The sequence below is a fragment of the Chiloscyllium punctatum genome, chromosome 18 (genome assembly GCF_047496795.1).
Source record: "Chiloscyllium punctatum isolate Juve2018m chromosome 18, sChiPun1.3, whole genome shotgun sequence".
Classification (NCBI taxonomy): Eukaryota; Metazoa; Chordata; class Chondrichthyes; order Orectolobiformes; family Hemiscylliidae; genus Chiloscyllium; species Chiloscyllium punctatum.
This window is the reverse complement of record NC_092756.1, coordinates 72,081,014-72,093,410: the sequence shown is the minus strand read 5'-3', so window position 1 is coordinate 72,093,410 and position 12,397 is coordinate 72,081,014. Positions and strand designations below refer to the sequence as shown.

The following is a 12,397-nucleotide window of genomic DNA, read 5'->3' as shown; positions in this document are numbered from 1 at the left end:
TTACCTGCCACTTTTCAGTCCAAGCCTGCGTACCATGTAGATTTTGTTGCATTTGAACACGGACTGTTTCCGTGTATCAGGAATCAGGGAAGGTCATGGAATCAGTGAAGTCTGCTGGACCAAGGACGCTAACCTGATGAACTCCCGTAGAGATGTCCTGGAGCTGAGATGACTGACTTCCAAAAACCAACATCTTCCTCCCTTGTGCCAAATATTCCTCCAACTAGCAGAGAGCTTTCCCCCATTGATTCCAGGTTTTATAGGGCTCCTTGATGCCACACTGGGTGGAATGTGGCCTTGATGTCAAAGGCAGTCACTTTCACTTCACCTATGGAATTCAACCCTTTTGTCCAGATTTGAACCAAGGCTGTAATGAGGTTAGGAGCAGAACTCAAACTAGGCAGTGAATTTACTGCTGAACAGACACTGCTTGATAGCACTGTTGATTACATCTATCCATTAACTAAAGCTTGACAGCAGAGTGATGGGGTAGTAATTAACCATGTTGAATTTGTCCTAGTGTGTACAGGATGTGCCTGAACAATTTTCCATACTTGTTATGCTGACTGGAAAGGTTTGGCCAGGAATGTTCTGGAAGCAGGTTTAGCACAATTCTTCAGTACTATTGCCAAACTGTTGCCAGGGTCAAAGTTGCAGTATCCAGTGCCTGCAACTGTTCTTACTATCACGTGTAGTGAATCAGATTGACTGAAGACTGGATTCTCGAATGGTGGGAACCACTGGAAGAAGCAGAGATGGTTCAGCACCTCTGGTTGAATATTACTGAATGCTTCAACCTTATCTTTTGCCATGATGTGCTGGGCTTTTCCATTATTGAGGACAGAGATACTTGTGGAGCCTTGCACCCAAGTTGAGCATTTGTCCACCATTCATGACTGGATATGAGACCTTAGACTGCAGAGCTTAGATGTAGGTCATTAATAATGGAATTGCTTAGATTCGCCAGTCACTCGCTATTTATCCTATTTAACATGCAAGTAATGCTGCTTACTAGCCTAACCAAACTGACCCCTTATACCTTTAGGCATGACTTCCTGCATGTTTTACTGAACCAGGGTTGATCCCCTAGCTTGATGGTGTTGGTTGAATGGAGGATATACAAGCCAGAGGTTGGAGATTTTGCTTGATACAGTATGATCCTGCTGCTGTTAATGGCTAACAACCCATTGATGTCCAATGTGGACCTGCAAAGACTTGTTGGCAGCCTGTCCCATTTAGCATGGTGATAATGCCACACAACATGGAGGTGAAGGTGAGACTTTGTCCCTGCAAGGATTGTGCAGTGGTCATTCTTATATTTACTGTTATGGACAGATGCATTTGCTGTGAGGATAATGATTTTTTTTTCCTGCTGGTTGCTTCCTTCACCAATAGTTCCAGATCCAGCCTAACATCTTTGTCTTTTAGAACCCAACCAACTTGATCAGTAGTGCTCTGCTGAGCCAGTCCCTGTGTTGGACAATAAAATCCTCCAACTAGAGTACATTCCTCCAAGTGTTGTTCAACATGGAGGAGTATGATTCATCAGCCGAGGGTAGGCAATGGAACATGGCAGTGGCTGGTAGCAGCTAGAGTCTGGATGGCAGCAGTGGTGGCAAAGGTGGTCAGTTGCGAAGAATGACGACAGCAGTAGTCTGCAAAGCAGCGGTCAGGGCTGATGTCTTGTGAGCAGCGAGGCCTGGCATGCGCGATAAGAGATCAGTAGCTGTGGTCAGTGAACACAGGCAGGTCTTAGCCCAGTGCAGCAAAGCATGCTCAGTGCCAGGGGAGAGTGCGCCCTATTGGGGAAAGCCCAGCTTGCAGCATCTGCAGGCCAGTGACTTAAGGACTAATGTTTGATTTTTAAACTTCATTTCTTTATTTTCCTCTTTTACACTAGGACGACTGTATGACTGAACTCTTTAAACTTGTATCTTTATTTTTCTACTTCTGTAACTTGGATTTTGTACCTAGACATTTTGTAGGTAAGTTGGAGTCGTGTGTGGCAACACAGTATACTTTTCACTGTTATCTTGTACCCCATACTTGACTACACATGACAATGAAACCTAAATTTCACCGTGGGTGGCACGGTGGTTAGCACTGCTGCCTCACAGCGCCAGAGACCCGGGTTCAATTCCCGCCTCAGGCGACTGACTGTGTGGAGTTTGCACATTCTCCCCGTGTCTGCATGGGTTTCCTCCGGTTTCCTCCCACAGTCCAAAGATGTGCAGGTCAGGTGAATTGGCCATGCTAAATTGCCCGTAGTGTTAGGTTAGGTAAGGGGTAGATGTAGGGGTATGGGTGGGTTGCGCTTCGGCGGGGCGGTGTGGACTTGTTGGGCCGAAGGGCCTGTTTCCACACTGTAAGTAATCTAATCTAATCTAATCTAAATCTAATCAGGAGGTTTCCTTGCCCATGCTTAACCCAATGCAATCACATTTAATAGGGGATTCCCAGGGCAACGCACTTCTGATTGTATACCACTGTGACATCACCTCGCTGAGTCTGTCCTGCTGATTAGACAGGACATATACAGGGATTATAATGTAGGTGTCTGTAATGCATGATTCCATGAATATGGCTATGTCAGGCCGTTGCTTGACTAGTCAGAGAGACAGCTATACCAATTTTGGAACAAGTTAATTAGTATGGGAAATTTTTCAGGATTGATCAGGCCATTTTTGCTGTTGTCACTTCTGGTGCATAGGTTGATGTCAGGTGGTCTGTCCAGTTTCATTTCTTCATAGTGACGGTTCATCGGAGTGGCTTACATTTCAGAGGGCAGCTGAGAATGAATCATATTGCTGTGGCTCTGGAATCGCATGTCGATCAAGCCTGGCTAGACCAGACCAGCTAAGGATGGCAGATTTCCTTCCAGGAAGGATAAGTGAGCCAGATTGGTTTTTCTGACAATTGGCAGTCGTTTCATGGCCATCATTAAAATATCCAGAGTTAAGAATCTATTGTATTCAAATTCCACGATCTGCTGCAGCTGGATTTGAACTTGGGTCCCCAGAACACGAGCTGAATTTCTGGATTGATAGTCTAGTAATACCATGCTGTATTTATTTGCTTTTTCAATTCCTCTAAATTTGTGGAGACTTAGATTGATGAAAAAGGGAACAAACAGAAGCAGTAATTTTCTCTATTCCCATTGCACTCCCATCTTATCACCCATAAAACAATAGGCAAGTCTAGCTCTCTCTTTAGGCACCAATTCCCTGAACTTTAAAGTAGTCAGTATTTCATAGCTTTAAACTAACTAGCACAATATTATCCATCTGAAGGACCAGTGTAAAATAGATTTCTCTCTTTTTGGAAGAAGTTCTCCCACACTGTCAGCATAATACTACGTTAAGTCACTACAAATGTTTAAAAATCAAATATATCCAGTATTTTTAATGCTGGATTGCCAAGATAGAGACAATGATTCTCTTACAATGTTTATGACAGATCTGCAAATCTTAAAGATAAATTAACCCACGTTAGTAAATAAAATTGATGCTGATATACCAGTATGCAGTGATAATTGTGAATCAACAAAATGACATGCTTTTCAAAACCTGTTTCATGCAACAATATTTTATGCCACAAACCAGGATACATGCTGCACTGTTCACAAACCTGCTACATTCTTAAATGACCAATCAGAACTTCAATTTCATAAAGCATAGCTTGTGGATTACAGTAGAGGGAATTGATAACGTGCACTTTACTATTTTATTCCAAGTTGATTAGTTCGAATTTCTGATTATGCAAAGACTGCAAGAGCCAAGGCTGCCTGATGGTTACACATAGTAGAACTGAAGCGACAGAACACCTTGGGCTACTTGTTTAAGTGTTCTGCCAACCCAATCAAGTCTGACACTGTAAAAAAAGGTCCAGTAACGGGATGCCAATTTTCCTCCTTTCTCAGCAAACGATGGGGTGCTGGACACCAAATTGGAAGTAAGAGAAGGTGGAATTGTGGAAAGGACAGTTTTAAAAAATGCTTAATTGAGGTTTAGTTTGTAATGACCACTATCTTAAAGAAACTGGCACGTCACCAAGCCCCAAGAACAAAAAGCTATATCTGAATTTAGGTCCAACAAAAACCAAATGATTATACTTATGAAATCAGGCTCATTATTGAATGCAGAAGAAAATTCCTTGTATTCCAAAAACGAGTCACTACTAAGATCAAGCTAATTTCAACTTTTTCCACACAGGTGCATCTTGCTTACGAGTTGGTGGAACATGTTTCACCATTGCAGCTCGGGATGAGGCGCTGTTGAAATAGTTGAGCTGCATTAACCTCAAGCGAAGGGGAAACAGAAAAGAAAACTGCACAAGCAGGAATGGAGAGGAAAGATGAGCATTCAAAGCAGGCGATTCTTGGAAGCATCGATCTACGGCACTATCACAGTCTCCTCTCTCACATCACCTGGTTCTAGATGTAGAATAGGAAAGCGTGTATAGAAATAGGCTCTCTGAAAGCTTTTTATCTCTGCAACAGACACAGAGACATCAAGGCAAAATAAGAAAAAAATTCTTTAAAAAACTAACAATGAAACTACAAGATACACAAAATTTGGTCTCCTTAGGCACTTAGACAATTGTTAAATGAGTCATTTAGTAATTACAGCATTGACTGATTCTTTCGAAGCAGGTGCTGAGTGGAGACCAGGCATTCTTCTCAACAGTGAGGGGTAGGGAAATATAAAAGACAAAGGTCACTCATCAGTTCTTGATATCAAGTTACTGAGCAACATTAACACAGGCCAGTAGGTAGATCACCTGTTCATCTTGGGCTAGTGTGTTATTGTGGATTTATAAATGGACATGTACAGCTAAAAATGAAACATCTTTGCTAGAGTAAAATAAGTGCAACTAAACAGGTTAATTGCTTCCATTTTACAAGGAATACAGTAATACACAGTTTCCAATACAAATAGCTTAAGGTGAAATGCAAGAAAAATCTCAACCTGCTACTTTACTAGCCTGACTGCAGTGGTCAAGAAAACACTGGAATCTAATAGCAAAGTAGTTTTAAAAATACATGATTTTCTCAATGCATTAACAAAGAGAAAGACAACAATATTATGAAAAGGAAACTTCTTAAATTAAAAAAAACATTGCGCAAGAGAAGGAGAAAGTGGCAGACAGAGCCTACTTGAATTTCTGAAAGTGTGCCATACAAAACAATAACGTGCAATTTAAAAGCTCATGGACAAAGGATTGGTTAACAGACCTGCATTAGAAACAGTAGACTGACTGCAACTGGTGGAGTGGCATAAAGATCAATGCTAGGATCTCAGCTTTTAACTATGATAAATACTTAGAAACAATACACTGTCACCCAAGTGTGCTAACTATACAAAGCTAGGTGGAAACACAGGCTGAGGGGACAGAAGTTACAAAGAGGTACAGACAGATTTAATAAGCAATCAGTAAGATAGGTAGGTAGAAAAAAAATGAGGGCAATGAGGTTATTCACTTTATATATATTGTCAAAATATAAAAGCAAAATTTTAGAAAAAAAGTCATCTAAAATAAGATGCAAAACTTGTAAATGCTGATATTCAGACAGACTTATGTAGCTGTACAGGGAATCCAACAAGTTAGCACGCTGCAATAGAAATTAGGACGACATATGGAATGTTCGTCTTCATTATAAAAGGTAATTGGTAGAAGATAAGGAAATTTGGCATAATTGTGTGGTTTTGGTGACAGCACAAGTGGAGTGCTTCACACAGTTTGATCTCCATCTTTAAGAGATAGATACTTATGCATTGAAGGCAATACAGCAAACATTTCCTCGATTGACCTTTGGGATAACAGGGCTGTTTTATGACGACAGGGTGGAAAAAAAGTTCTAGAATTTAAAAAGAAGAAGAATTGATCTTATTTGAAGTATGCAAAATCCTGAAGGGGTTTGACACAGTAGAGACAGAGCTTGTTATCGCTGGGTAGGGAATCCAGACTATGGGGATATAATCTCAGAATAAGATATCAACAATTTAGGATTGAGAAGAGATTTATTAATTCAAAGGATTGTAAATGTTTGGAATTATTCACCCCAGAGGGTTGTGGATGCTTTATTGTTGAATATATTTAAGGCTAAGTTAGGTTGAATTTTGGTTTCTCAGGAAACTAAGTGACACAGATAATGTACAGGAAGGTAGAGCTGAACCTGAAGAACAGCTATCATAGTGAACGGCTGAGAAAGCTTCATGCACTATGGTCTGAATGATAAAGTTCAATGTGGCATATAGCCTAATTTTGCCCCTTTTTCTCATATGTCCTTGCTCAAAGTAATTAAACCCATGAAATTTCAAACAATAAATGGATGTATTCCACATAGAAGGAAAATGATGATATTTGTTGTATTCTACAGACCACTTTTTTCTAAGCTGATTTCTGTAATAAGCAAAAGTCTAAATGGCAATTGCATTAGTGGGATGAAACACTTCACTACTCAATTTACTAATCATTGCTTAGAAGAAGAAATTTAAATTAGTTTGCCTAACCAATTTTCTAAGCAACTAAAACTCATCTGAAGCCAAGATTTGACTGTCCCATCTGCAAGACAGAAAGGCAACCAACGGCTAGCACATTTCCATTACATGAACTAAATTAAGGCTCAGTTCCACACTGTGGGTATGTCTGTGTTGGACCCTTGCAATCCCAGTGTTATAATTAGGTACACATTGTAAAGACTTTCAAAATTCAGTTTGACAAGTGACTGGAATACCAAATTAAAATTCACCAATATTAAAATGTGTTGCTTTCTAGATTCAGGAAACATGCAACAGACCATGCTCTGCATTTAAAAAAATCTGAAATCCAAACCAACATAAACCTGAGAATAAAAGTATAGAGACAACCAGGTTATTTATTTTCACCTACCATCCCTCCAGAGATCAGCTATAAACTTATCAGAAGATTGATGCAGTAAGGTGGCAATGTTATCATTCAGTGGGTCCATATTTTTCATCAGCCATTCATTTGCTTTGTAGTCCACCTGCATTAAAAAGGAGGTATTACCCAATAATCTCTACACAGTGAATCAAATATCATTATATGGTTGGTTGGATTCTGATTATGAAGTTTGGAGCATATAGATTTTGCTGTGTTCTGTGTAGATAGCACATAATAAGGTAAAGAGACTAAAACAGTTCAACAAAATGGCAATTAAAATGACTGGACCAGCTTATACACTCATAATAATTCTTTTAGATAAACCACACAAATGACAGCTCATCAAGTTTAGAATCAACTCACCTTGCCAGCATAATGAATAATGCAGAAGTCAGCTTTGTCTTTTAGCTGCTTAGGTTTCTGGAACTTAGGATGGGTTCCCTGCTCCTGCATCACTTTCTCAACAAATGTCTTGTCAGTGGCTTTGGGGAACCAGCACTCTTCATCAAGCAGAGCCAGAATACCAGGAGGGCTAGCCTGAAAAATATTTTTGAGAAACAAGTTAGCCCCAATATTCTTCTGGGAAGCAAATTAACTAAAAGCATTAAGGGAACAAAGACTTACAGATTTTTCGATTAAGTCAATGCAAGGTTGCAAGTCAAGACCAAAATCAATAAAGTTCCATTCAATTCCTTCTCGTTGATATTCTTCTTGCTCCAGAATAAACATCGTGTGATTAAAGAGCTGTTGCAGTTTTTCATTTGTGTAGTTAATGCACAACTGTTCAAAGGAGTTTAGCTGTAAAAGCACAGAAAATAAAGTTACTGGGAAGGGAGTAAGAATTAGATAGTACCACGTAACAATTTGTCGGTTTTACTGCAAAGCACCTCTTTCTTAGTCAAGATCAGCAAAGTTCCTGCCTTGTTTTGTTCTTGTAGGATCTCATCATTAGTTAGTCAGACAATGTTGACATTACAACCTTAGGGAATTACACACTAAGACTACATCACACCTTTACAGAGAGTCACAGAGATGTCCAGCATGAAAACAAACCCATCAGTCTGACTCATCCACACTGAATAAATTATCCTAAATTAACCTTGTCTCACATGCCAGCACTTGGCCCATATCCCTCTAAACCCTTCCTACTCATTTACTCATCCAGATATGTCTTTTAAATGTTGTAATTTTACCAGCCTCTAGCACTTCCTCTGACAGCTCATTCCTAACACACACCACCCTCTGAGAAAAAAGTTGCTCCTTAGGTCCCTTTTAAATCTTCAGCTTCTCACCCTAAACATCTGCCCTCCAGTTCTAGACCCCCCCACCAACCCAAAGAAAAGACTGTCTATTTACTCTACCCATGCCCCTCATGATTTTATAAACCTCTATAAACCTCAGCCTCTGAAGATCCAGGGAAAACAGCCCCAGCCTATTCAGCCTCTCTATAATTACCTTCACCTAGTTAAAAATCACAACACCAGGTTATAGTTGTTAAACAACCACCTGATGAAACAGCAGCGCTCCAAAAGCTAATGCTTCCAATTAAGTTAAAGTTGGACTATAACTTGGTATTGCGATTTTTAGGAGAAAGTGAGGACTGTAGATGCTGGAGATCAGAGCTGAAAATGTGTTGCTGGAAAAGCGCAGGTCAGGCAGCATCCAAGGAGCAGGAGAATCGACGTTTCGGGCATGAGCCCTTCTTCAGGAAAGATCATTGCGATTTTTAACTTTGTACAACACCAACATCTCCAAATCATACCTTCATTTAGGAATTTTTCATATAAGAAAGGACAATGAAACTTATGATCATCCACATGGTAAACCCCTTGGACAAAGCGGCAACTTAAGAATGGGATGTATCAAACTTTTAATATTTAAGTGTCTTGCTCCAGGTTATTATCTTGAGGCTCTATCAAAAAACATGTAACATCGCCTACTAAGCAATATATTTAAGAATTCTGAAGGGTGATATCAAAGTTTCAATAATATTCCTTCCCACTCCTTCCAGATGTTGATGGACCTGTAGTATACTTCCAACCATCAATATACACATGGATAGGATAGTCACTTGTAACAATTTCCTTTCCCAACATCAACTTGAATAACCTTTTACTCAGACAAGGGAGTTTCATGTATTAGTTTCTACATTTCAGACTACTGAACAGGGGCTTTAATATAAAAAGTGTTATTGGAATTCTATGATAACAACCACCAATTTTTGTAAACCACAATTTATGACAATATTCAAAGACAGATTCATAAAAAAGGACATTAACATTCAGCCAGTGATATTCACACATTAAGATTAGAGGGGAACAAACTCTACTGCCCATCAAGACTGCTCAGGCAGGTAATATGATGACAGCTGAAATTGGGTTAAATCTCCACTCTTGGAGCTGCCACCTTATCTCTACATTCCTGACAAATATGAATCTGTCTACCCCAACCTTAAATATATTATCAATAGCCTGCCCATGCCCCTCAGTGGAAAACTTGAAATATTCCACACTTTCAGTAAAGAAGTTTCTCAAATCTGCCATAAATGATTGGATCTTCTACTGAAATTCTCACCTCTTGTTCTAGGCCTGGAAAAAGACACTCAACAATCTGTCAAGCCCTTTGCAATCTTGAATTTTTCAACATTCATTCTTCTACACTTAAGAATTTAAACCCAGAGAATATAAATTCACTCACTCAGTCTCATCACTGGAGAACACCCTCTTGCCAGCTACCAATCTAGTGAGCGTACACTGTACCAATCCAGGAGGTAAACATATCCTTAACTAGGTAGTCAGAATTGCATGCTGCATTCCAGATGAAGTCAAAACTCCATACAACTGCAGAAATACTCTTATTCTTGTATTCCAAGATAATAAAGATCAATGTACCACTTGACAAATTAATTAGATTTTGCTGAGAATTTAACTACTCCGACAACAGCTATAGTAGAGAATTTTAAGCAATATGATCAGACAAGTTATGTTACTTTTAGAGCAATTGCATTTGAATCAGGGAGGGACACTATCACTGTGCCATATGATTTCCCGCCCCCCCCACAAACACCGGTAGTTATGGCAAACTCAGAAAAGGCCAATATACCATTTGCTTTTCTAATTGTCTGCTGTACTTGCAAACTAATTGTGTGTTTATTATACAAGCATGCCTCTTTTTCTCAAAAGATCAACACTCTTAGAAATTCCAAACCATTAACAGAGGGTGGAATTATTTCTTCCATTCTTACAAGCAAAATAAATAACTTCACTTTCTTACACCATACTCCATCTGTCACCCTGTTACCCATTCACTTAACTCTGTATCTCTGTGGCTCATGTCCTCCCTACAACTTAAATTCTCAGCTTGCTTTATATCAGCAAACCTAGACAACTCATAAAATTTTGTAAGTGATGCCCCAGCACTGTGGCACTCCACCAGTAACAGGTCAACTTGAAAATAACCCACCTAACCCCACTTTATGCTTCATGTTGGTTAATAATCCACCATATATGTTGAGTTCAACATGTTTCAAGCACCCCAAGTGTTGGGACACAGCAATCAGCATGCCGAGCATTCACATCATTGACTTCTGGTTCTCGATGTCTCTGCCATGCATGAGCCACGGAAGACAGTACAGAAGAAAAAGCAATTAAGAGGAAAAAATTCATACTCAACTCCATGAAGACTTACCTTTCGTATTGAGTTTCAGTACGGCATACCAAATGACCTTTCATAATCCAAGGACACATATGATACCTACCCCTTGATCTACTAGAGTATTTACATTCTCAAAAAACTCAAATTCATTACATGGGATTTCCTATTTGTAAAATCATGCTGATTTTTTATTTTACATTTAATACTTGAATTGCTTTAAGATCTGCATAATAGAGTTCTGTTTTTTTCCAATGACCAGCCTATAGCTCTCTTTTCTCCCCCAACTCCTGACAGCTGTATTATATTTGTTATTTTTCAAATAAGGACTTGTGGTGCAGTGGTAACATCCATTTCTCTGAACCAGGTTCTCCCCTGTCCAGCCTTAACAAATCTGAACAGGTGGATTAAAATTTCTCTTCAGAATGGTTGGGGTGGGGGGGCTTCTGGTGTAGTAGTATACGACCTGCTCCGGGGGATGTCATAAAACAACTGAACAAATGGATTAAAAATCTCTACTGGGACTTTTCAAAAATCTACAAAATGTGAAAACTTGGAGAGCACTTGCAATCCATCTGCAGTGGGGTCTTTTTTGAACCCTTGGATTTTGGTCTTGAGGATTTGTCTGGTTTTGTTCATTTGTGTTTCTCACAGAATATCAGTGTGGAAAGAGATCATGCGGCCCAATTATTCTATACTGACCCGGGGAAGAGCATCTCACCCAGATTCCCCTCCCCCAACCCAGTTGTACTCCCATAGCTTTCATTTTCTCATGGCCAATCCACCAAATCATCACATCTTTAGACTGCGGGAGGAAACTAGAGTACCCAGTGAAAACCCAGGTGAATTCAAGGAGAATGTGCAAACTCCATAAAGACAGTCCCCCAATGCTGGAAACAAAGCCAGCTGCCTGGTACTATGAGGCAACAATGCTAAACACTGCCACCGTGGCACCGTTTTCTCTGCTGATGAATATTAGTTTAAAAATTTCTCATTCTCATTAGTCCTTAGATTAACCCTCGACTTATGGTGTCTAATATGCAGTTTCTACTGAAAAGATTAACACAAAATTTGTCCAACATCACTGTCCATCCCTCATAAATACTCTTGCTTCTGCTTTTAAGCAGTCAATATTACTTGTAAAATATTTTGTTTTTATATTCCTGATTTTACTTGAATTCTAATTTTCCCCGTTTTAATCAACTTGATTGTTTCTAACGCACTCCCAGTCCTTAGATTTACGATTATTCATACCATTTTAAATTTTCTTTAAGGGTAGTATTAATTAGATTAATGATTTCAGAAAATCAGATACATCATTACGGCCTCAAGTTTTGTTTGTTTTCAACACATTAATACCTAGATGGCCAACTTAATTCTACTTATTCTCACTGCAGAATCTGGGCTAGAAAATCAGTTCACACGGATTATGCAAAACTCTGACAAGATCCCTGGCTGCATCCATTTGTCATAGTTTGAACAGTGATAATTCTGAACAATTTCAACCTAGCTTCTAATGGACATGTATCCAGATAGGAATGCCACCTTTAAACTGAATCTAAATTGGCAACGTGACTCAATTTGGCACGCTGTTAATCAGCATGGGAAGAAATGGTCACATCAGCCTGAAATTTGAAGAGTGAAATATGCAAATTTAAGAAGTGCACTACTGAAATCAACTGTACTCTACAGAACCTGGGAGTGGTTGATCAAGATACTTGACATCTGAAATGTGATGTAATTGGAGCAGGGTAGTAGTAAAACACTTACATACTTGCTCACTATTCCAGGTTTCTCTAGCTAAGTAGAGCAATGAAGGTTAAACATGAAATCCAATTACAGG

General features: G+C 39.3%; 1 protein-coding gene across 2 annotated transcripts in view; it reads right to left on the bottom strand.

Moving 5' to 3' along the window:
• LOC140489198 (myosin-9-like) overlaps positions 1-12,397 on the bottom strand; it is a 166,534-nt gene that overhangs the window by 59,667 nt on the left and 94,470 nt on the right. For both annotated transcript variants that reach the window (XM_072588474.1, XM_072588475.1), the window contains 3 exons: positions 7,528-7,701; positions 7,267-7,440; positions 6,892-7,006 (listed from right to left, as the gene is read on the bottom strand). In XM_072588474.1, coding sequence (XP_072444575.1) covers positions 6,892-7,006; positions 7,267-7,440; positions 7,528-7,701 — 463 coding nt within the window. The remainder of the gene's footprint in view (positions 1-6,891; positions 7,007-7,266; positions 7,441-7,527; positions 7,702-12,397) is intronic.